Source organism: Myotis lucifugus, unplaced genomic scaffold (assembly GCF_000147115.1).
Source record: "Myotis lucifugus unplaced genomic scaffold, Myoluc2.0 scaffold_20, whole genome shotgun sequence".
NCBI lineage: Eukaryota > Metazoa > Chordata > Mammalia > Chiroptera > Vespertilionidae > Myotis > Myotis lucifugus.
The window spans coordinates 7191744-7218391 of NW_005871068.1; the positions used below are offsets into that span (position 1 = coordinate 7191744).

Below are 26648 nucleotides of genomic sequence, written 5' to 3' on the forward strand. Positions count from 1 at the left end.
CTTCTGGCATTCCCATAATGCGAATGTTGGTATGCTTGAAGTTGTCCCAGAGGCTCCATACACTATCTTCATATTTTTGGATTCTTTATTCATTTTGCTCTTCTGATTGGGTGTTCTTACTTCCTCATATTCCAAATTGTTGATTTTATTCTCAGAATCCTATACTCTATTACTGAATCCCTGTAAATTATTCTTTATTTCAGTTAGTGTATGCTTAATTTCTGACTGGTCCTTTTTCATGTCTTTAACATTCTCATTAAGATCCTTGGAAGTCTCACTAAGTCCCACGACACTCGCATTAATTCCCTTGAAGCTCTCATTAAGCTCCTTGAGTAACCTTATAACCACTGTTTTGAACTCTGTATCCAATAGTTTGCTTGCTTCCAATTCTTTCATTTTTAACATGTTTATTTGTCTCTGCATTTTGGCTACATCCCTTGCTTTTTTCTATGTATTAGGTAGAGCTGCTATGTCTCCTGGAATTGGTAGAGTGGCCTTTATTAGGTGTTCTGTTAGGCCCAGTAGCTCAGTCTCTCCATTCACCTGAGCTGGGCACCTAGCTGTGTCCCTGTGTGGGCTGTGTGCACAGTCTTTTTGTAGTTGAGCCTTGATTGCTGTTAGCATCATTAGGAGGAATTGATCTCCAGGCCAATTGGCTGTGAGGACCAGCTGTATCTACAATGTAAGATCTGCTGTGTAGGAGACACCTTTATGAAGCAGGACTTTCTTCAGTGGGGCTTTGGTGCTCACTGAGTCTGCCCCTTGAGTGTGTTGCTTGTGGATACGTAGAGTTGTAATCTGGTATAGTCTAAAGCTGTCCACCAGGTGCACTGCCACTGGAGCCTCCAGGGAGGTGCAAAGCCAGCCACTGCCTGGAGCCACCTGGTAGGAGCTACAGAGCGATCTGTAGATAGCTGCTACTTGTATTGGACTAGGAAGTGCCCAAGTGAAGCCAAGTTGTGAAGCAAGGCAGGCTGGTGTTATTGCCAGGTCTTGGGCCTTTATTAATAGGTTTGGGGCACGCTGACTCCAGTTGCTGCTTGTTTAACAAATTTAGCAAAGTCTGAAGCCTAAGCTAGGACAGGCCATTCATATGGAAAAGCAGTTGCAAACAGCTTGGGTGGGGCTGCAAATTGAATGGGGTGAGGTCTCAGGGAATCACCAGGGCAGAACGAACAGTGTGAGCCATGCTGGTGGAAACTCAGATATGGCTACCAGTCACTTCTGTGATGTGGGAGGTGTCAGCACAGGAGGTGTGAGCATCCCTGTCTGGGAGAAAGCCACCCCCCCTGAGTTCCTGCCCCCATGCCAGGCAGTCTGGTTCCTCCCCCATATGCCCCTGGATTCCCCCAAAGCCGCTGCTCCGAGCTGGAGGTCAGAGGAAGTGGGGCTGTGTAAGTTCATGCTCTGCCCTTTTAAGAGGAACACCTGGGTCTCCAGCAGCCTCCTCGTCACTTAGCCACAATCCCCACAGGTTTTTATAGCTGGAAGTTACAGGGACTTCTCTTCCCATCTCTGGAACCTGGGCTGGGGGCCTGGTGGGGGGCTGGGACTCCTTGCTTCCTACAGGAGGTCTTGGAGGTATCCCTCCCCACTATAAAACAAAACAAAACAATGCTGAACGTGGGTGTTTGATTAGCCTGTTCCGCACCTCCGCACCTCCTACTAGTCTCATTGTGCTTTCTTCTTTACTCCTCTAGTTGTAGAACTTCCATTCAGCCAGCTTTCAGGTGGTTATGCATGATGGTTGTTCTGTATTTTAGTTGTAATTTTGATGTGGCTGTGGGAGGCGGTGAGTACTGCATTTACCTATGGCACCATCTTGGTTCCTCATTCAAGAGCTCATTAAGTTTCCTCATACTTGAAACATTTAGTTGGTCACCAAATCAGGGGTCACATAAGTCTTTTGGTGTTTAAGGAAATATTTTCACGAGGAGTAGAAGAATCTATCACCAGCCCATCTCCATTCTACCCTCTGCCTTCTATTTCCTTGACCCATGTTAGCATTATGAGAGCAACAAATGGAAGCTTCTCCTGACACAGGTTTTAAGAGCATGTTTCTATGTTGGAAACAGTTGGAAAATTTTCCAATTAAATGTGAATGCTCCGAGAGCAAGAGGGCATAAAAGGAAAACCAGGCAACATAATTGCTGTGATAATTAGGCTCAGATCATTAAAGATCTTAAAACATCCATATTATTATTGTTATTGTTTATATCACCTGAATATTGTTTCACTAATTACCAAGTACTTCCTCATACGTTATGTTCATATCACAGATTATGAAATGCTAGCATTAAGATCATAATAATATTAAATAATATTATTTGAATATTATTTGAATATTACATGAATCCTTAATTTTTAGGGATGCCATCTTGTTTCCATAGTGACTGTGAGTAACTAATTGCTATAGATTCTCAAACAGTACTTCCTTTTGAGAGCTGACAACAGATGCTGGCATTTTAACAAGGAGTAAATTAAATAATCCAAGGCATGCTCAGAGAATTAAAATGGTTACTAGGAAATTTTTAAAATCTTAATGATGCTTGGGTGATGCCTAGAATTTTCTGGTACCTAAGTTGTTAAGAGGGACAAGCAGGCCTCTTTTCTACTCCTTTTCCTGGCAATCATACTGAGAACTTTTATTAGACATTTAGCTAATAGCCCTCTTTTAAAAAGCATAAATATTCCAACATGCATGAAAAAGATAATACATTAGGTATTTTGTTGTCAGTTGGTTTCATTTACTTGCTTTGATCCAAAGTCTGAGCCAAAGTTTGTGGACAGAGAATAGGCATCTTGCTAATAAGGAAAGAAGGTAGAGCCATAGAAAAGTGGTGAGTCTGCGGTACTAAAAGGGAATTATCAAAGTGTGTCAAGAAATGGAAAGGCAGCCCCCAAACAAGATTTGTAAGGGGGCTTCTCCTTCCGTTACACCTGAACAAAACCCATAATTTCTGTATCAAGTGTATTATTTCAGTTGAATAGTAGTAACTATTTTGTCTGTGGAATCTTGAACTTCTAAAGTGACATAAGCAAAGACCTAGACAAGTAAAAGTTGATTTTACATCTATTAAACGTTCTCACGGAGGCATATTGTTGGAGATGAGGGGTGGTGAAAAGAAAGATGTGGAGGATAGAATGGGTAGATAGCGATATTTAAAGAGGCTTTTTATTCCTTCTCAGAGACCTGGAGCTTTTTATGATAGATAATAGGAAGTAGTAAATGTTTTTAGGGGATATTATGAATGATTAGAAAGGCAGTGTGGCGCTGCGATTAGCAGTGGGAACAAATGAAGTCAAGCAGTTTGTTAGGGAACTTTAGGGATTGGCCAAGGAGAGTGGCTGTAAGAACTGAAGCAACTGGCAATAGGGAAGAATCAGAAGAGAAATAACTGAAAGCTATCCTTGAAGAAAATTTTCCAATTAAATGTGAGTGCTCAGAGAATGAGATGCGTTGAAAGTATGAAGCTTGAGATACAATGAATAATTCAAACCAAAACTGAAATCATGGAAACTATGAAGGGAAGTACTTTCTGCAGTCCTTGAGAAATGTATAAGTTCTGTCATAAAATTTTATTCTCCATAAATATTAATCGGGTATTTGAACCAAAAAATTACTAAACACTATAATGAGTGCTGCTGCTGTTATTATTGTTATTATTAGAGGTAGTATTTTGAAAATGTGAATGGCCTTATATTGCCATGAATACTAGGAATAACACTAAAAAAACAACAACCTTGATTTAATGCAAGAAAAACACGCATTTCTTTTACTTTGCATTTTCTTAGCTATCCTATAGAATCATGAACCAATATTTGTTTTTTAAAAAACTGTTGCCATCCTGGTGAACACATTAACTACAGAGTTACCCTGCACACAACACAATTAAGTCTGTAAGCAGCTCTGGAAGATAACAGCCTTAACAAAAACAAACAAAAACAACAACGACAACAACACATGCTCCCGAAACCTTCCCAAATCATGTATATCACATGTGCTTTATTTTAAACCACACCATCCCAGACCTATCATCCAAGTTTTGTTAAAATCTGTGTAACCATTTCACATAACATGGAAACTTAATTTTATTACATAGGTTCTATTGCTTCTATCACATTGTTACTACTTGTCTTCCTTGTTCATGATTCCAGTTTCTCTGTAATTCTGCATTTATGTGGATGAATATCCCAGTGTTTAGCCCCATTAGATATCCTAATTAAAATAGAGACAGACCTCAGGCTTCTTCTGTTCTTTGGTTGGTCCCCCAATCTACTTCCCATATGCTAAGTTAAATAAGCCAGTCAGAGAAAGACAAGTATCACATGATCTCACTCATATATGGAATCTAATGAACAACCTAAACTGTTGAACGAAATAGATCCAGAGACATAGAAGCATGGAACATAATGTCAAATCTGAGGGAAGGTGGGGGTAGGTGGGAAGATATCAACCAAAGACCTTGTATGCATATATGCATAACCCATGGACACAGACAATAGGGTGGTGAGGGCTTTTTTAAAAAGTAAGTTTCTAATGTAATATATTTAACTTAGTATGATACATTCCAACTTGCATGGGGCTACTCATATATAGGCATATCTTGTATTCAAAACATAATAGCATTTTTATTTAAAAAGCATACTGATTCAGAGGTCTTTATTGTAGGATTAGCAAAAATTAAGATTGCACTTTGAAGAATATATGTTAATATGAAGTATCATGAATAGCTGCTCTACTTTATCAAATTCAGAATTAAAATAGGATTTGTGATTAAAAATAGAGGCATCTTTAGTTTATGGACTTTCTTATTATCTTAAAAAAGTGATAGTTGGGCTTCCAGCTGAGAGGAATGGTTGCAAAAAACATTTTGTTCCAGTTAGTTAATTTTTCCCTACATGTGCTATATTCATCATATCCATTTTAAAAGCAAATGAGCCATCTCTATCTCCTCTCACATTTGTAGCAAACTCTTGCTGTGCCAATTTCAGATTACATGTATCTTAGGGAGAATAAGATGTTCTAATTTTGATTATAATTTTAAATTAAAAGAATGAAAATAATTCAATATGAGGATATTAATAATATGCACTAGTCAGACTGCTTTTGTTTCTTTCAAAAAAAAACATGTATCTAAATAGGATGGTATGTTCCTGTATTAAAATGTGTAATAAGATGCACAATACTGTGAATGCTGGTAGATTTCAATTCAATCAAGTAATCAGTTCATCCAAGCTAAAAATTGTTGATAAATGTGCTGTGTACTTGAGATTCAGCCATTTTGCAAGTAACTGCAGCAAATTTTCAATGAAATTCTTCTCAATATAAGAACAGATATTTCCCAAATGAAGACATAAGAATGAATAATAGGCACATAAAAGGATACTCAGCATTATTAGTCATCAGAGAAGTGTAAATTAATGAAATTCCACACCTATTAGAATGGCTAAAGTTTAGAAGACTGACCATAACAAGTGTTGTAATGATAAGGAGCAAGTGGAACACTGAAACATTACTGTTGAAAATGAAAAATAGCATAATCAGTTTAGAAAATTTTGATAGTTTCTTATAAGTTTAAATATACATCTATTTGCCCAAGACCCCAGATTCTACTCGGAGAAATTAAAATGGGTGTAACTTAGAAGACATGTTCACAAATTTTCATAGCACCTTTATTCAGAATATCCCGAACCTGGAAACAAACCTAATGTCCATCAACAGGTGAATGAATAAACACGTAGTGATACAAGCATACAATGGAAAACTGTTTACCAATAGAAAGGAAACTACTGGTACACATATGAACATAAATGAATCTCAAGCCATTATCTTGAACAAAGAGGCCAGACCCAAGTGCATAAGGCATTAATATGAAAACTAAGCTGTGGTGATAGAAATTAGATCAGTAATTGTCTGTTCATGGGGGAATCTTCTAAGGTAATGGGAATACCTTGTATCGTAGAAGATATCACCAGCTTCAACATTTCAGAATGGAGAAGATATTTTTTAATATATTTTTCTTGATTTCAGAGAAGAAAGGAGAGGGAGAGAGAGATAGAAACATCAATGATGAGAGATAATCATTGATTAGCTACCTCCTGCATGTCCCTCACTGGGGATAGAGCCTGCAATCCTGGGCATGTGCCCTAACCAGGAATCAAACCCTGACCTCCTGGTTCATAGGTAGACGCTCAACCACTGGGCCATGCCAGCCGTGCTGGAGAAGATATTTAATTTTGAATTACTGTAAGACAATCTGTTCATGCCACAGAGATAGAAAAGAAAGGCACTGTAGAGAAACATTGTACAGTTAGGACTACAAGTCCCTTGTGAAAATTGAAGCAGGAATGGATGAGGATGAGGTATTCATTCATTCAATCAACAACCAAATGGTTATTAATGTGTGAATGATGACCCAGGCCATTCAAGCACTGGGGATATAGATGAAATCTTTGGCCTCATCTAATTTATACTTCGGTGGGCTGAGACATACAGAACAAGCACCAGATGAATAGAATGATCACAGAACTGTGCTGTGAAGGAAGCAAGGGCACTTCAGACAGGAAGGGTAGCACAGATCCATTTCTGGAGAATCCCCAGAGAAGGGTTTATCAGTTAGGGGAAGAGTGAATGTGAAAGCCCCAAGATGAGAAAGAGCTTAATTGTTTTGAGGAGCCAAAAGGAGAACAGCGAGCCTAAAAGGTGGATGGACTTGTGTGATGAGTATGGATAGCTATGCAGAGAGATTTGTTTCTTTTCAGCCTCATAGGCCATTGTAAAGCATTCACATTTTAAAGTGAAATGGGAAGCCATTATGGAGTTTTATGTTAGAGGTGCATTACCTATTTATGTCTTTTTAAAAAGCCTCTGTTTAATATGTATACTGAAGTAGGAGGAGATCAAGAAGTAGGGAATGAAGTCATAAAGACTGCCGCAATAAAAAGAAAGCAGGGAAGCAGAGGGTGAGAATCACATGAAAGGGATCAAGAGGCACAAACTTCCAGTAACAAGATATGTAAGTCATGGAGATGTAAATTACAACACAGGGAAGGTAGACAATGATATTGTATCAACTTTGTATGGTGACAGATGATAACTAGACTTTTATGGTGGTCATTTCATAATGTATATAAATGTTGAGTCACTACATTGTACACCTAAAACTAATATTGTATGTCAATTATAACTCAACTAGAGGCCTGATGCATGAAATTCATGCAAGGGGCTCGGCCCTCACAGCCCTGGCTTTGTCCGGAAGGTCATTCAGCTGTCTGGTCTAATTAGCATATTATGCTTTTATTATTATAGATTTTTCTAAAAAAGAGAGCAGTTAGGAGGTTATTGCAATGCCCAGGTAGGAATGAGGGTAGCTTCAATTAGAAGGCTGGCAGTAGAGAAAAAGAGAAACGGACAATTTCAAAATGTATTTTAGTAGCAGACTGGACACAATTCACTAACAGGATGTGGAGGAATGAGTGATTCACCAGTCTTTGCTTAAGCTTTGCACCATTTACAGAGATGAAGAAGTCTTAGTGTCTAAAGCACGACATCAATGTGAGAAAGTCAATGTGTATCTAATCAGAGCTTTAGCAGGAAGGAGATGGCACTCACAAACCAGGTAAGATAAGAGAGACTATTTACAAAGGTATAGGAAGCGTGGAAGAGCAGCAAGGATAGTGTTGGACCCTAGGACTAGCACCAATAGGGGCCATTACTCTCCCTAGACTATAAGAGGAAAGGGGAACAAGCAGGATTGTTTTTACAGAGAGGCCTTCAGACAGGAGATGAAGTCCTCAGTAGAGGACTCCCACAAACCCACAGAAAAATAGCAGGAGGGGCCTCTGTTCTTCTTCTTATGGCTGGAGGATATTTTCATTGATCAAACCCAACTTGGACCTAAAGGAATACAGAATGGTGGAGGGCCGGGGAGGGTAGCAATCACTTAGTACTGAGAGCAGAGAGTACATCTGGCAGGGCACAGCAAGATATATAGCATACTGCTCACATACTGAATTCTGAATAATTTAAAAATACACTAAACTTTCCCAAACAATCTAAACTACAGCCAACATATTTTGCAGCAACTTAGACATTTTTGTTATGAAGAAAATGAGCTGGGCTTTTTTAGTTACGTATTAGTCAGGTATTATTATTATTGATTTTAAATATAAATATAAATAAATAAATAAATAAATATATATATTACTGGCTTCAGAGAGGAAGGGAGAGAGAGATAGAAACATCAATGATGGGAATCATTGATCAGCTGCCTCCTTCACAACCCCCACGGGGGATTGAGCCTGCAACCTGGGCATGTGCCCTGACCGGGAATCAAATCGTGAACACCTGGTTCATAGATTGACGCTCAACCACTGAGCCAAGCCGGCTGGGCAAGGTATTATTGTTTTAATATTGATTAGAAGAAGCCATTCCCCTTACTATTTTAAAAAGTAGTCATTACTTAGTTAAAAAGGAAAGAAAGTGTATGAAAAATTATGGGATGCTGAAAACCTGAAGATAACTTTTGGGTTATAGAGGATCCTGAGAGTACTAGACAGATGGAAGTGAAGAATGCATCCGTTTCTGTACTATTAAGACCTTGCATAGGTGTTTGTGACATTTGGAGTTGGGAAAAGAAAATCAGGTTTTATTCCATATGTTCAAAGTCTTTATTATGTTTGCACTATAACATAATCTTTTTAGATATCACATGTAATTCTGTTTCTATATTTTGCTGGAATTATCTAACAAAGACAGCATCTTTATGTTTTACTAGTGGCCTGGTGCATGGATTCGTGCACATTGAAAGGAAATTAATAAGAAGGTGGCCATGGGACGAGACTGGGTGAGACGGGCCGGACACGCCCTGGAGCCAACCTCTCAGGTTCCCTCCCCAGCCGCACCTGGGGTGGCGCCAGGGCTTGAAGGGCATCTGCAGAGTGAGTGGGGTCCCTCCAGCAGGTAGGGTCCCTCGGCCTGGCCTGCTGGGATCAGGCCCAAACTGGCAGTCCGACATCCCCTGCGGGATCCCAGAGTGCAAGAGGGCACTATGCAAAGTTGCTGTCGCTAGGCAGCTCCTGCATTGAGTGTCTGCCCTCTGGTGGTCAGTGCATGTCATACCTACTGGCCAGTCAGCCAGTCAGCTGGATAGCCGGTTGCTTAGCCTTTTATATATATAGATAATACAAGCTAGCCAAGGGTCACATCAGCTACTATAAACTCTGTTTTTAAAGTTTACTTAATAATAAAGCACTGTTGTTAAAGCATTGATATCCATTTTAATGATATTTAAAAATTAATTACTTAAAACAAATAATGCTTGCCCAATTTTCGTTGCTCTGTAATATTTTATTAAATCTATCAACATGCACTGATTGATGACCCACAGATAACAAAGGCATTGGAAATAAATAGGATTTAAATTAAATATATATATATGCATGAGTATATACAATTATTCAGTGAGGCATTGGTTTTGGATTTATTCAGAACTAAGAATATTCATTGATTTTACAAATATTTATTGGGTGCCTGCTATGTCCCAGGCACTCTTATAGGCACTTGGTCTTAAAATAGACCCAGATTTCTGTTTCTATGGATATGATAGTGTAATGAGGGAACACAGACAATAGACAAAACATGTAATAAAAAATAAACTAGATAGCATGTTAGAAAGTGACACATTATATGGAAAAAAGTAAAGTTTGTGCAAAATAAAGCAATATTCATCAGGGTCATGAAGCAACTGTAACCCTACTCTAATCTAATCTCATGGAATGTACAATAGAAACTTTTGCAATTTTTGTAATCAGTTCTTAAATGGTAAAGCCAAAATCTTAATAAAAATCCCTGATGCAGCCCTAGCTGGTTTGGCTCAGTGGATAGAGTGTTGGCCTTCGAACTGAAGGGTTCCAGGTTCGTTTCCAGTCAAGAGCACATGCACGAGTTGTGGGCTCGATCCTCAGTGGGAGACTTGCAGGAGGCAGCCGATCCTTGATTCTCTCTCATCGTGGATGTTTCTACTTCTTTCTTCCTCTCCCTTCCTCTCTGAATCCAACAAAATAAATTAAAAAAAAACAAACCCTGATGCAGGATGTGGAGGGATTGAGCAAAAAAAGGAGAAAAAAAAGAGAAAGAAGTCATGGACACAAACAATGATGTAGTGATTGCAGGGTGCAGGAAGGTGGTGGAGGTGGAGGAGGGTAGAGGGGGGATAAATTGTGATGGGAAAAGATAAAATAAAGAAAAAATAAATTTAAAAAACCCCTGATGCAGTCATGCTTGGTATTAATGTTTTGGATCACTAAATAAATTTAAAATAATAAGCCAGTCTTTCAACTTTAGATATTAAATTTTCCATAATTAACTATGTTTGTGACAAAGAAAGCAAAAATAACTTATATGACTTCATTTTATAATCAGTCAGAAAATGTACTAGTATATTGTACCTTTTCATTGGTGCATCATTTGTCTCACTATTTACATGTAGGCTTAAAGCAGAGAATCTGGAACATAGAGCGTTATGCATTGCTTGTTTTTTGAGGAATTCCCATGAATTTTAATCTTCATTGGTGTTGTTTCTTTCTAGTCTTGAATGCAAAGGGGAAATTATCTTTTTTGTGTGTGTTGGATTTGAAGAAATCATATTCACATGAGGTTTAATCCACCTTAAAGTTTCATTTTTATTGAAGGTTATGGGAAATTGCTGAAGTAGCCCTAACTGGTTTGGGTCAGTGGATAGAGCGTCGGCCTGCGGACTGAAAGGTCCCAGGTTCGATTCCTGTCAAGGGCATGTACCTTGGTTGCAGGCACATCCCCTGTAAGAGGTGTGCAGGAGGCAGCTGATCGATGTTTCTCTCTCATCGATGTTTCCAACTCTCTATCCCTCTCCCTTCCTCTCTGTAAAAAAAATCAATAAAATATATTAAAAAAGAAAGAAATTGCTGAAGTAAAGTTTCATGATGCCAAGTCACTAAGTTCCCCAAAATGAAAACTCTTAGGAAATAAACTGAGGGCAATCATTCCTTTAGGCCTTGGGAAAACTGCCAATTTATGTCCCTGAACTCATTCAACCAAGATATTTATATATGATACCAGTGTCCATTAAACTTTACTTTCTTTTAACCAGCTTTATTCTAGGTATAGACTCCCAATTTTTATTGCAAGGTACACTGGAAAACAGAAAGAAAAGATACTCTCATTCTGGGTGATCTGTAACTTTGGAAAAGTTAAATTTCTTAGCTTTCTGGCAATAGGTTGAGGTGAAACAACTTTTCTTGCAACAAATTGAAACCACTTTTTAAAAAAAATTTCAACAAAGATTTATTAAGTTTCTTTTCCGTACTCACCTTCCCACAATGTCACAATATACAGAGCTGGCTGGAGTATGATTATTTACTCAGAGTTTGCATTTGACATCAGATAAATGATTCTTCTCATTTTCTCGGCTTTCAGCAAACTATTGAAAAAATCTTTCATTTATTTTTATCTTTCTTCATGAGATTTTGTATATATCGTAAGGTGTTCTTGGAGATTGGAGGTTGGCTACCTAGTTCATATTAATAATCTAACAGAAAACGAACGTACCATTCAGCATTTGAGCTTCTCAGATCAAAGTCAGTAGTTAAGAACAAAATAATACTATGCAAGGTTTTCTGATCATAAGAAGACAGATAGTAACTAACTTTGGGGAGAATGCTTATATCAGTTACACATTGAATTAACATTTGTAAGTCTAATATTCCTGATGAATTTCCCTGTCTGGTATATTTCTTTTAGGTATATAGCTCATGAGGATAAAGCAGTATCCAATCAGCATAAACATTTTATTACTGAAATATACTTGGTGCCTTTCTGTTTCTGTAAAGGAAAGAAAGTTGCTCTTTCATGTTTCAGTGAATTTATATGATTTCATTGAAAGTTAACACTAGGCTTCACCATGAATTACAGCAATACACTAAGTGCTACTCAGAAAATATTTGTCCCATTCCCTGTTTTTGTGAATGTTTATTTCCTTTTAATATTTCTTTAATTCCCCTCATTTAAAGCCTATGTCTCAAACATACATGGTTCTTATTACAAACTATAAAATATCTTCTAATGTCATTAGCCTTTCTATAAATTTCCCTGAATCCTTATAATTTAACTAGAGGCCTGGTGCATGAAATTCATGCCCCGGGGCGGGAGGAGGGGGGTCCCTCAGGCCGGCCTGCGTCCTCTCACAATCCTGGACCATCAGGGGATGTCAGGCCTAAACTGGCAGTCGGACATCCCTCTCACAATCTGAAACACTGCTTGCACCAGTGACCATATTTTTCATACAGGTGAAAGGCATCTTGCTTTTGTATGGGAAGCTACATTTTTTTGCCCTGATTATAAAAAGTAGTACATAACATGATCCTTTTGAGGCAGTAGTACCATTTTCCCCATCTTATGGGTGGAAAAACTGAAGCAGAGAGAAGTTAAGTAATTAGCTTTGTCACACTGTTAAAAGTGTCAGAATCAAGGCTGAACCACAGAATGTGCAAGCCAGAGTCCATGCATGTCATCACTGCATCATCCTGTTTTTTTCAGTGTTAGAGGAGCCTTGCCAGGTTTTAATTTTTAAATCTAAGAGACTGTTCCCAATATATAGAGTAGGGTCCCTAGGCCTGGCTGGCAATCAGGGCCATCTGTGGGGCGACCTGTGGGCAGGGTGATGGGGGGCCCCCGCTGGCACCCGCTTTGGCTGGCGACCTGGCGCCGCCCACCAGCCAGCCCTAACCCCCAACCCCCACCCCTGATCGCCACCACCAGTTGCCTCCCTCTCAGGGGGAAGACGCTCAACACAGGTCAGTGTGCATCATAATGACCTGACGTTCCGCCATTCCACCTTTTGGTCTATTTGCATATTAGGGTTTTATTATATAGGATTGCACATCTTGCCTGTACCTAAAATTGACAATATAGGTAAATCGTCCTCTGATATCAAATCCATCAAATCAGATTGATTATGTCTCAAATTTGGCCCTGTACCTGTCTGTAAGTTTTCTGTCACCCTCTTGTTCCAGGCTTCCTCATGGGTCTTTCTATAATCCATTCTCTGCACAGAAGTGAAGTTACTTCTTAGAGGGAAATCAGAGTGAGCCACTTTCTTACTTAAAACTACTCAATGACTTCCTGAAACCAAGTCCAAACTCCTTATCATATACATCTAGTTCCTACATCAACCGGTCCCTGCTTCCTTCTCAGATGTCATCTCCTGTCATATCCCCTTCTGGTCACATACCAAATTCATCCCCACTTTAGGGCTTTGGCTCTTGCTGTTCCTTCAGTTGCCTCATGTTTTCTCCCTTCTTGTCCCATAGGTCTAAGCTCAGATATCACCTCTCCAAAGAAGCCTTCTGACCATCCTGCCCAAAGTAGCCCCAGGTCAATCTTTTTTTAAAATATATTTTTATTATTGATTTCAGAGAAGGAGGGAGATGGAGAGAAGAGAGAAACATCAATGATGAGAGAGAATCATTGATTGGCTGCCTCCTGCACACCCCATACTGGGGATTGAGCCTGCAACCCGGGCATGTGCCCTGACTATGAATCGAATTGTGACCTCCTGGTTCATAGGTTGATGCTCAACCCCTGAGCCACACCAGTCAGACAGGTCGGACACCCCAGGTCAATCTTCATCATATCTCCCAATGCTATTTATTTCACTGCAGTTAGCTCCATCTGAAATTACTTGTTTGTTTGTTTATTTGTTTGTTTCTTTGTTGCTTGTATCACCACCTCCCTCAATCCCATTATAACTTCCAAGAGAGTTAGGGCCCTTATCTTGATGCAATGCCTGTGATCCTTGGTCAGAATCTGGCACACATAATTCATGCTCTGTATAGATGTACTGAATGCATAGTTTATTAATATGTCAAAATTCGGAGTATTTGTTGAAATGATTTTTTGAAGTATTGATTCTTAAACATTTTCATCTGGTGAAACTGTCAAGTTACCTTACTCTACATGAACTCCCTTCCATAAAGCATATTCAGTGTTATAGGGCTTTTCTGCTCATTAGTAACACATTTCCTAGCAGTAGAATTTAATTTTGGTAAAATGTTCAACAGGTCTTCAGTTATATAAATCATGTTTGAACTGCCTTTTAATTAGGAGACCAGGAAGCTGACCTACCATGTGCTGTGATTTCAAGGGTTTTGGAAGGGTCTGAACACTTCCTTCCACTGCCATCTACCCATCCTTATGTATGCCTGAAATCCCATGTTTAGAGTTTTATTTCTTTTTTTTAAATTTTGTTTAATTGCTTAAAGTATTACAAAGAGTAGTACATATGTCTCCTTTTTTCCCCCTTGACCTTCCCCCGGCCTCCCCTATCCCCCAGTGTCTTGTGTCCATTGGTTATGCTTATATGCATGCATACAAGTCCTTCAGTTGATCTCTTACCACCACCATCCCCAACCCTCCCCAGCCTTCCCACTGTAGTTTGACAGTCTGTTCGATGCTGCTCTGCCTCTGTATCTATTTTTGTTCATCAGTTTATAATGGTATTTTTCTTTCATTGACTGGCTTATTTCACTTAGCATAATGCTCTCCAGTTCCATCCATGCTGTGGCAAATGGTAAGAATTCCTTCTTTTTTACAGCAGCATAGTATTCCATCGTGTAGATGTACCATAGTTTTCTAATCCATTCATCTGTTGATGGGCACTTAGGCTGTTTCCAAATCTTAGTTATGGTAAATTGTGCTGTTATGAACATAGGGATGCATATATCCTTTCTGATTGGTGTTTCTAGAGTTTTATTTCTTTAGTTTACATTTAGATCCATATTAAGATAGAAATACTCATGGAAGGATTAACACTTTAAACTAGTTCAACCATTTAAGTATAAGGTCTGAGAAGGAAAAGAGGCAAACATTGGAACACCAGGAATTAAGAGATAGGCAGAGGGGAGCACCTAGATAGAAGTTGGGGGTCATTCAGAAACCTTGGTCTGCTTGTAAGGCAGGTGGGAAGTAATCTGTATTCTGGTTCTTTTCCTGGTTTACCATTAAATATGTAAATTTGGACATGATATTCAATCTTTATGTGAAAAATTACAAGTTTCAGCTGGATGATCTTTTTTAAAAATATGTATTTTTATTGATTTTAGAGAGTAAGAGAGAGGTAGAAACATCAATGATGAGAGAGATTCCTTGATTGGCTACCTCTTGCATGCCCCCTATTGGGAATTGAGCCCACACCGGGCATATACCCTGACTGGGAATTGAATGGTGACCTCCTAGTTCATCACGGCAGCTGGGCTTAGCTTAGTGATCTTTAAACAATTCCAGGTTGCTGATTCTAGACTCAATAATTTTATTCATTATCAACCCTCTTTACTTATCATGGATAATGGAAACTATGAGAGCTGATGTAATTAAAAGTCCATGTGGTTTCTATAAATATAGTAATATGGGGTAAAAAATAGCAACAGACCTTGAATTCAATTTTTAGCTTATGTATTTCATTCCACATATATTCAGACATGAATGTGTGTGCATGTACATACTCACATGCACATTGCCTCCTTCACTGAGAAATTACAAATCCATTCAGAGGCACTGATTCTGAGAAATGTGAAACAGAAGATACTTCTCTCTTACACAGTATCCAATAAACCATTCCAATTTCTGATTTTCTTCATTATATTATATTTTATGTATCATATTATGTTGAGTAAGACTGTACAAAGCCATAGCAGGTTGAGAAGGTTAGAAGGAGATCATCTGTTTCTTTCCTCAACTCAGCATCTTTTCAGACAACTCATTCTTGATGATTCTCTTTTTAAATTAATTTCCTTCCTTTTACCTATGCCCCTGATTAATCTATTAACATAGCGTCAGTTGTAGGGAATCCTGGCAATGTAATAACGATTAACCATCACTATTGCACTAACAAAAGACAATATTTTTTTATTCTCAAGTAGGGTCACAATTATATTTATTACATTATTAAACTTAATACACTTATTACTTACTAAAGGCCCAGCACACAGGAAATCGTGCACAAGTAGCTCGCTTCTGCTTGCCTCAGCTGGCCGTTCCACCCTCTGCCGCTCCTAGCTGTCCACCACTGGTAGCTTGCGCCCTGCCCCACCCACCACGAGAGTCACTGCTTGTTTGGTCGTGATGGCGTTATGGCGTGATGGCCACAGGCCTTTTATATAAGAAATTATATTTATTACAATAGTCATGATCAAAAGAATGGCTCACTGATTCTGACTCTCAGGAGGCACTCAATAAATATTTGAGGAGTGAATGAATAAATGCAATGTTGGAATTAAAATATACTCTCAATATTTCAATAAAACACTTCATTAAAAAACATGGGGGGTGGGAAAGCATGGGGTTGGAGGCTGTGCACTGGAACAGTTATATATTTATCCATAGCATGAGATCCTGTCCTCATTAAAAATGCATATATTGTGAAGCCATTGCTCCAGGAGGACCTGCTGTGTCCTATTGAAATTACCCTCACCAATCCCTGGGTTAGCTAGCAGTAGGGGAGGATAGGACTGATATTTGTCTGTGACTGTGTATTTAGATAACTGAAGAAAGGAAGTTATAGGGATTAACTTTCTGCTTTTGCAAGTACAATTATATGTTTAACACAGACACAACTTTATTTTTTAGTGTATTTGATCTGTGCATTATGAATGAAATGTTCAGATCATGCACTTTGGCATTTATTTTCCATTTTTGTGGAATTGAAGTAAACTCATCCAATTTATAAATGCAATACAAACCTGTACTTGAAAATGAAAGAAAGCATTAGTTTTGAAATGGTAAGCATAAAGAAATCATCAAAACTTTAAGTGTTCACAAAATAATTTAAGCCCCCCAAAATAATTTAAGCCCTGGCCAGCGTGGCTCAGAGGGTTGGCATCATCCCATGCACCAAAAGGTCACTGGTTCTATTCCTGGTCAGGGCACATTGCCCAGGTTGCAGGTTCAGTCTCTGGTCTGGGTGCATACTGGAGGCAACCCACTGATGTTCATCTCTCTCCCTATCCCTTCCTCTTTCCCTAAAAATCAATAAAAACATATTTAAAAGAAACATAATGGAGGGCTCCAAGTTCCTTTTAAAAAAGTTTAAAGACATACTTAACTCAGTCTGTTATTTCTACAAGTAGTTGCTTTAAATGTTCTGAGCCTCTGTTGTAAAAGCTAACCTAGGCCAATTTGACCATACAGAAATTTTCAGGTTCTTTAATTAGAATCCTACTGTTAGAGACAGGTGGATGATCCATGGCAACATACCAGGTGGCATGCTAAAATTAAAACAAGACTTAGAGCAAGTAGACCAAATTCTGTCAAATGTGCCAACATTTAGGAGCATTTTAAATAGGCACAAAACAGTTATTGAGCTTAGGTCTTAAAGTTTTCACTCTCAGTACATGGGAAGTGCCACTAGTTCCCTTGCAAGAGAGGTTCTCTATGAGGAAGATCAGTGGTTGGACTCTTCCATGAAATAGAGTAGAAGTCAGATCAAAGGAAGCTTAGAACTAGAACTAGTGCATGTAGCTGAAAGTATTAGGCTCCTGGTCTTGCCAAGGGCTTATGCCTTCTTCATGGTAAGGCCCACATCTTGACCAACACTCATTTCATCCATGAATAATTATTTCGAGCATCCCTTTTTTGAGTTAATAAATCTTCTGGTATAGATTTTGATAATGATACTTAAAAGTCTTACATAATTATTTTTAAAGTGTGAATTTTTATTAGGGAATTTAAAATGCTAACCACCTTAAGTATCCATCAAGGTTAATTTACAGATACATAATTCAAAGGGAAGTATTTTAAGGTTTAAATAGATTTATTAAATATTATAACAATAGCTTTTTAATTGGATTTGTACTGTAATGTTATATCTCCACCAAGAAGATATTGATGGAAATATGTAACATTTCATAGTTCTCCTACACATGTCATTTCATATATATTCCTGTTCCTAATACGATAGAAGTATTTATTTAGCAGGTGTATCTATTCAGATGTATCTATTCAGCTCCTACTATCATTGTAAGAACAGGAATCACAGAAAATGAGATCATTTGAGCCAATGCCCCTTTTTTGTGTCATTTATTTTTATTTATTTATTTTTTAATCCTCACCTGAGGATATTTTTCCATTCATTTTTAAAGAGAGTGGAAGAGTAAGGGAAAGACAGAGAGAAATATTGATGTGAGAGAATCACATTGATTGGTTGCCTCCTGCGCGAGCCTTGACCAGGGCTGGGAAGGAGCCTGCAACTGAGGAATGTGCCCTTCAACCAGAATCAAACCCAGGATCCTTTCAGTATGCAGGCCAACACTCTACCCACTGAGCCAAGCCTTCATAAACTTTCACCTAGAAAGCTGTGTTTTCCACCGACTAACTCTCCCTTCTTCTACTGTAGCTCTGCTTCTCTGGTTAACAAAGCAACTGAACGATAATGAAAGGAAAAAAGACATCATGTTACTCCTTTAGTTAGAAGCCTCTTATAGCTTGTCATGGAATGAATCCAGACTTACAATAATGGCCTAAAACACCCCCCACCTCCAATCTCTGGCCTCTCAGATCTCATTCGTTTCCCGCTCACTCTGGCCACATGGTCTTTTCTCCTGTTCTGAATAGAAAGCCAGGATAGCCCAGCCTCTGGACCTTTGCACTTACTGCTCCCTTTGCCTGGAAAGCTCTGGCTTCTGATGTCACATTTCTGGTTCCTCAGTATCCAAGTCTCAAGTCAAATGCCACACCACTGTGAGGCCATCACTACCATCTTATCTCAGGTAGCTCAGCAACACCCTAAGCCAGGCACTCTACTCTGAATATAATGCCAATTCCATAAAACCAAGGATCTTGCCTCTCTTCTGCTCTACTCTATTTGCCTTAGCACATAGTAGGAGTTTTGTTGAATAAAGGAATGAGGACTCCCACCTAGCAAGCTTCTTCTTTTAAGAAAGGGAGGATCAAAGTGACCTTTTCCATAAGGTACTTGGTAATACGCTCACGTGGCAGAACTGTTCTGACAGCCCCTCATTAAATCCAACTCTGAATATATTAACTGCTCAAGAAGCCACCAAGGAACCAATAGGATCAATTTGAGTCTCTCTCATTCCCACCTGGGAGCCTCGTCATCCTTCGTTTGATAAATCAATGCAGGAGGAAAAGGAGTGGCATCATATTCAATGACAAGGATGGCCTCTGATAATTTGCATTATCTCTGAAGAGAATTCAAAGGGACTAACTCAATCTCAGGGCTTTAGGGCAGTTATTCTCAAAGCTTGGTATCCAGGCCAGCAGCATCAATACCACCTGGGAACTTGTTAGAAGTGCACATTCTCAGGGCCCACTCCTGACTTGCAGAATCAGAAACTTTAAATCTGTTCAAACAAGCCCTGTGCTAAAATATGAGAACAGTGCCCACACTTGTGCTTTATAATCACCTGCCGAGCTTTTACAATTTGCATCCTGAGCACCTGTATCAAAGGTTCTGATTGAGTTGGTCTGTCACAGGCCAGGGCTCTATTTAATTTCAGTTCTGCTAGGTGATGCTGATAGATCTCCAAAATTTAGAATCATTGCCCCAGTGTGGGAACAGGGTAGTTTCACGTATACCCCGGTACTTCATAGAAGTTTCTCCTACAAAGAAGTATAATTTTGAATTCAAAAATTGTTTGCTTCACAGTTTTATAGTCGGGGAGAAGGGAAAAGGCTTGGACTAAAGTACAGCATATGGTTATAAATGCTAGGGTTGTATAGCCCCATCCAAAGCATCGATTCATAGGGAATCACATTAAAGCGATGTAATGTTCAAAAGCAAGTTCCGTGGTAAGCAGCCGCTATAATAGAATGACTTATTCCAGAAGGAAAGTTTCATTTCAGGGGCGCTTAACATATATCAAATATGTTTGGAGTTAATGAAAATGCAGGAAGCACCAAGTTAATAGGGCACTTTTAAACCATAAAACCGAATTTAACTGCACTAAGAATGACAACTCTCTGCACAAAAGGATGTTTCACAACCTGATTGATCAAATTGAGAATTCCAAGGATGCTGTGTGGCATCTCCTTTGAAGAAGCTGAACTGAGTGGGAGAGGGAGGCTTCTTTAGAATATGGTTATTTACTTCTTAATTCAACACAGAATAATTAAAGAGAGATTTCACTTTATAAGGCCACAGAACAGCTTGTTTCATAAAATTGTTATAAGCCTCCAGACTCTCATTTCTATTTTAGTAGTGATTCCTTATATTTGTTTTTAGAAATATTTCAAATAGATAGTCTTTGGTTTCTATTTTTATATTTGCTTTTTTTAGTTGTTAGAAGTAAGATAAAGTTAGAATGGCATTTTATTTTTACAATAAAATAAACTTACTTTTTATGATATTGAAACTATCTCTTTTGATATAGGTAGCCCTATATTTTAGCTGCTTAATTTCATATTGAATTATTTAGTTGAAAAATTAAAAGCAAAGCCTAATGAAACAAAGTTACTTGTTTTTCTCATTTTATGGATGTATTTTAAAATATAAAAACAGCTGTTTCATTTTCAGTTTCCTGAATTGAATCACCATAAGGGCTTTGCTGAAATTATATTTGATTAATAGCACTTTTAAAACTTCCCCTATAAAATTTATTCATAGTATTTTCTTTCCATATAAAAAGGGATTACTGCTGTGTGTGTTAGGCATTTTGTTAAGTCTCCTTAGTTCATTAGACTGCCAGATTATGATTAGCAATACATATTAGGCCATTTACTAAACAAAGAATATTGGAAAAATGCTACATGCAAAGCATTGTGTTACAAGTGGTTCAACTTTCTAAATTTGAAATTAGATTGGGAGTATAATACATTTAGAAAATGTGGCTAGTTAAATTTAAAATAATTAAAATTAAATAACATTACAAATTTAGTTCTTCAGTCACACTAGGTACGCTTCTAATGCTCATAGCCATATGTGGCTAATGGCTACTACATTGGACAGAAAAGATATAGAACACTTCTATCATCGCAGAAAGTTTGACTAGACAGTGGTATACAGACTAGTTTGTGAGGAAATACATATTTTAAAAAACATTGTTTTCTAGGATATTTTAGGATAGTTTTAAGAATTTTACAATACAATGAAATTAAATGTTAAATAAATAAGGAAATATGCCACACGGAGTATTTTTTTAATCTTTATTGTTGAAAGTATTACATGGTTCCCTCTTTTCCCCCATTAACCTCTTCCAGCCAGCTGCTGCCCCCCAGGCCCTCACCACCCCATTATCTGTGTCCACAGGTTATGCATATATGCATACAAGTTCATTGGTTGATCTCTTCCCACCTACCCTCCCCTGCCTTCCCTCTGAGGTTCAACAGTGGAGTATTTTTAAAAATAATTGACTCTCTAGAAGAGGAGCCTGATATCATAGTTGGTTGCCTAGAGCTTTTGTACATCTCAGCTCCATAACTAGGTCATAGGGTTTTGAAGGGCATATCCTCTGTTTTATCCAGTGTCCTCACAGCGCCAAAAAGTGTGACATGCATAAAGAGGGCACTCAGTGAATCTTTACAAAAAGCACTAAAGAAACTGAAGCAAGGAGAGACTCGGTAAATATTGGCTTTGAACTTGAACAGTAGTTTGTGACTCCTAGCTAAATCTAGCATTCTACTGCAGGGTCATTCTGAATAGTAGTAGGCCATGATCTCCCTCTGGGTCAGATGCTTCATGATAGAGTCACAAGACCAAGTGCCCCTTTCAGTCACTTTTTTTGAACTATATGCTATCTACACTAACACAGAGCTTCAATTCCCCACTATACCCTCTGTATATCTACTCCAGGACCAACCAAAGTAAACATAAGGCTGGCTTTCCAGGATTCTCATAATTTAATTATTCAGCTTGAATTACTATATGACTTCCTCCAATGAAGACCCAACTCTAATTCTTTCTGTAATTTTTCTTATTGTAGGACATGAGTTCTCTCTCTCTCTCTCTCTCTATCTCTCAAAAGCAGCAGTGAAATCCCTCCCTACATCAGCAACATAGTGTTGTTTCAAAATATTTGTAATGAATAAATTTCAAAAGGTACTCTGACCTTTAATTTAAAATTTAATTAAATAAAGATTACTGTATTCAGAAAAAAATTATTTTTGAATATTAGTTTAAAAACTAGAGAGAGCCACACACAAACACCTCCATGCCTAGATTCAAGCAAGGCAAATATTTTCAAGTATTTTTTAATCTCTTCATGATTGCTTAGTCCAAAATACTGTATCTCCTTTCCTACTAGACTATATATATTTAAAAGGTACAGAGATTATTTAAAAAGGAGGCAGGGTAGGAAATATTAACACAACTTTGGTCTGAAAGTCTTCTCTTAATCCATACCATTTATTTTTGAGACAGATGTTTGGAGGACATGTTTTTAGGGCAGAACCAGTACTAGTGTAAAGCTATGCCTGTTAAGCCCTTCTGTGCCATCTGCTTATGGGAATGTACACATTCCCATGTACAACATTAAAATAGCTGCTGCTTTTGGAGGTCACTTTACTAGGGTTGAGACTCACTTCCCACAACCATAAAACCACAGTGAGATATCATCTCTCACCTGTCAGAATGGCTATTATAAATAAATCAACAAGCAAGTGTTGGCAGGGATGTGGAGAGAAGGGAACCCTTGTGCACTGTTGGTGGGAATGCAGATTGGTGCAGCCACTGTGGAAAGCAGTATGGAGGTTCCTCAAACCATGAAAAATGGAACTCCCATTTGACCCACTTCTAGGAATATATCCCAAGAAATCAGAAACACTCATCAGAAAGAATATATGCACCTCTATGTTCATAGCAGCATAATTTACAATTTATGCTCAGATCTGGAAACAGCCTGAGTGCCCATCAGTAGACGAGTGGGTAAAAAAGCTGTGGGACATTTACACAATGTAATACTATGCTGTAGAAAAGAAGGATTTCTTACCCTTTCCAACATCATTGATGGACCTGAAGAATATTATGTTGAGTGAAATAAGCCAATCAAAGAAAGACAAGTATCACATGATCTCACTGATAAGTGCAATCTAATGAACATAATAAACTGACGAACAAAATAGGTCCAGAGGCATAGAATAGACTGACATATCTCAGAGGGCAGGGTGTTTGGAGATGAGAAGAGATTGACCAAAGAACTCATATATATACTAGAGGCCTGATGCACGAAATTCGTGCAAGAGTAGGCCTTCCTTCCCCTGGCTGCCGGCACTGGCTTCCCTCTAACAACACCTGGGACCCAGGCTTCCCTCTGGCCACCAGCAGGCACCTGGGACCTGGGCTTCCCTCCAGCCGCTGGCAGGCACCTGGGACCCGGGCATCCCTCGAAGCCCCAGCTTCATCCGGAAGGTCGTCTGGAAGGACATCTGGTCTAATTAGCATATTATGCTTTTATTATTATATATATGCATAACCAATGGACACAGACAATAGTGTGGTGAAGACCTAGAGTACGGCAGGGCCTTGGAGCAGGGGAGGAAGAAGGGGGAGATTGGGGGACATCTATAATATAGTCAACAACAATAACAAATATTTAAAAAAAATAAAATCCTGCCAATGTTTGGCCTCAACATCCCCTCTGTAGAATGGGGACCACAATGGTACCTACCCCATGAGGACAACATATTAAGATACTTAAATTATCATCTGGATGCAGACCTGAGTTTAAACCTGGGCTCTGCCTGTTCCCACTAAGGAATGCCTCAGTTTCCCCCTCTGGAAAGAGAAAGAGTTCCTTTTTTGACACCCGTGGGGACTATTTTGAGACTCAGCTGCTTCCTATAATGACCCCATTTGTTAAGCACTAGCTGTGCGCCAGGTTCTGGCTGTGCCTGCTCCGTGTACCTGTTTGCTCATCTGAGAAATGGAGCTAATAGGTAGAAAAATTCCAACTGGAGAGCATAGGTGGAGCTCCCTGCACGGTGCCTGGCACCCTGTCCAATGCTAGAAGCCTGGGAGCTGTGGTGAGCCCCACCTTTCCGAGTCCTATCATCACAGTGCAAGAGTAGGCCTTTAATGCATCTAGCACTGGTCTTGCACACAGCAGGTGCTCAATAAATGCCCTCTTTGGAATTAAATAAACCTGGCTCTAAGGCCTTGGACACCTCACTTTCTCTTACTGAGCCTTGGTTTGCCCATCTGAGAAACGGGCTCACCATGGGCACTGGGCAGGAGCAGCACGTAGCACCCAGCAGAGATTAAGACTGAGTGGCCAGGATGGCAAGTGTTGGGCTGAGCATTTGTATGTAGGCAGGGTGGCAATGACCTCACTCCCTGAAAGGTCAGTGGGCCAACCTACCTTTCAAAGTGTGACACCCCTCCCCCACCCATGACCTCACCCCCAGAGTGTCCAGTGGAACCCTGAGGGGTCTGTGAGGTCACCCCATTCCGCTTCACAAAGATTCTCCTGGGGCAGCAGCCACTGGCTGTCTCTGTCCCGGGGAAGCTTCAGAGACCCTGCGACTTGGGAGCCGTGGTCAGGAAGAAGCTCCTGAGAGGGACACGGAGCGCTGGGAACCAAGGACACTCCCAAGTGCTGACCCCGGGAGGCCAGATCCAGGGACAAAAGTGTTGTGGGCGTGCGGAGTGTCACTCAGCAGTTCCGGGAGGCCCACCGCCACCAGGCCACCATGGTCCTTGGCTGGCTACTGCTCCTAGTGATGGCTCTGCCCACAGTCATGACAGGCATCAAGATGTGCATCTTCTGTGATGTGACCGACTCATCCTCCATCTGCCCCGGCATCCTCATGACCTGTGGCGACGATGAACAGTGCTTCACCGGCCAAGGAATGATCCCCGGCCTCGGCCCTGTCACCAACAAAGGCTGCATGCTGTCCACTTCCTGTAGCCTCCGTGTAGAGCCTGTCATCTACCAGGGCATCACCTACAAGTTCAACTCCACCTGCTGCGATGGCGAACTGTGTAACAGGGCCCCCACCACCGCAGGCAGCCTGAAGGCAGCGGCCACCACCTGCCTGGCACTGGGCGTGCTGCTGCTGCTTCAATGACTGTGACCAGCGTGAAGGGCAGGGCCTGGGACTGGTCTCAGGGCTCCACTGCTCCTTGTGCCTCCTGCCCCTCCCACTCCCTCTTCCCCCATTAAATGGCCAGAGGCCCGACACAAAAAATAAAATAATGATGATAAAGCTTACAGTACTTTTTTCACGTAAATGATAGTGTAACAGTCTTTAGATATAAGTAATAGTTCTTATGCTGTTATAGCTAAGAGGAGTGATGAGTTGAGAAAATTATCCAGATAATCTAGGACCAGAGGCCAGATTTCTTTAGACTGCGAAAGGTGATGGCTTAAAAAAAACACAGGACATGGTTGGCTGAACTGCATGTAGATCTCTTGAGACTGTATCACACTATCTAGTGGTTCTCAAACTCTTAGAAACACCTGCCACATTCAGACCAATTAATTCATGATCACTGGGGGTGGGCCCTAGGCATTGGTTGTCTTTTAAAGTTCCCTGAGAACCACTGGCAAAACAGAATGAAGCATTCTGTCCCAAGAAGATGTATGAACAGCCAATAGATATATGAAAAGATGTTCAATCTCACTAGCAATTAGGGAAATGCAAATCAAAACTATAATGAGATACCACCTCACACCTGTTAGAGTGGCTGTTATAAAGACAAGTAATACCAAGTGTTGGAGAGGTTTTGGAGAAAAGGGAACCCTCATTCACAACTGGTGGGAATGTAGACTGATACAACCACCATGGACAGCAGTCTGGTGATTTCTCAAAAAATTAAAAATAGAGCTACCATACAACCCAGCAATCCCTAGCCTGCGTATATACCCAAAAAACTAAAAAAAACATGTATTCGCAAAAATATATGCATCCCTGTGTTCCTTGCAGCATTATTAATGGTGGCCAAGACATAGAAACAACTAAAGTGTCCTGTGATAGAGGATTGGATAAAGACGTGGTACATATACACAATGGAATACTACACGGCCATATGAAAGGATGAAATACTGCCATTTGCAACAATGGATGGACCTTGACAACATTATCATAAGTGAAATGTCAGTCAGAGAAAGCTAAGAACCATATGATTTCACTCATATGTGGGATATAAACCTGAAACTCATGGACAAAAACAGCAGAATGGTGGTTGTCAGAGGGAAGGGGGTGGAGTGTGAATGGGGGGTCCTAATATATGGTGACAGGAGAAAATTTGACTTTGGATAATGGGCACACAGTGCAATATTTAAATCATTAAAATTGAATATAAATAAGTATAACATATTATAAAAAGAAAAAGAAGTGTTTGAATATATGAATAAGAAGCAAGAAAATATAGAAAAAGACTAAACAGATTTTAAAATGAAAACTATAACTTTTAGAAATAAAAATGTAATATATATATATATATATATAAAACCCTAACATGCAAATAGACCGAACAGCTGAACAACCAAACAATTGAACAACCTTAATATACAAGATAAAAGCAACATTTTATTAGGATAAATTTATTTAATGATATTAATCTTTTTAAATTTGTAGAGTTTCAAGAAGGCCCAGTGTGTTATTAATTTTCATTAATGCTCCATATGTGTTTGAAAAGCTTTTATATTCTGAAATTATT

General features: G+C 39.3%; 2 protein-coding genes across 2 annotated transcripts in view; both read left to right on the top strand.

The window, feature by feature from the left end:
• The window catches only part of IL1RAPL1 (interleukin 1 receptor accessory protein like 1), a 1338708-nt gene that overhangs the window by 1139963 nt on the left and 172097 nt on the right, over window positions 1-26648 (top strand). The window lies entirely within an intron of this gene.
• On the top strand, window positions 24677-25054 carry LOC102428554 (sperm acrosome membrane-associated protein 4-like). The gene has a single exon (XM_006085665.1). It carries the CDS (start codon window positions 24677-24679, stop codon window positions 25052-25054), a length of 378 nt encoding a protein of 125 aa, XP_006085727.1.

What these genes read in the sequence shown, in the direction of transcription:
- LOC102428554 (XM_006085665.1), top strand. Translation starts at nt 24,677, where the DNA reads ATGGTCCTTGGCTGGCTACTGCTCCTAGTGATGGCTCTGCCCACAGTC.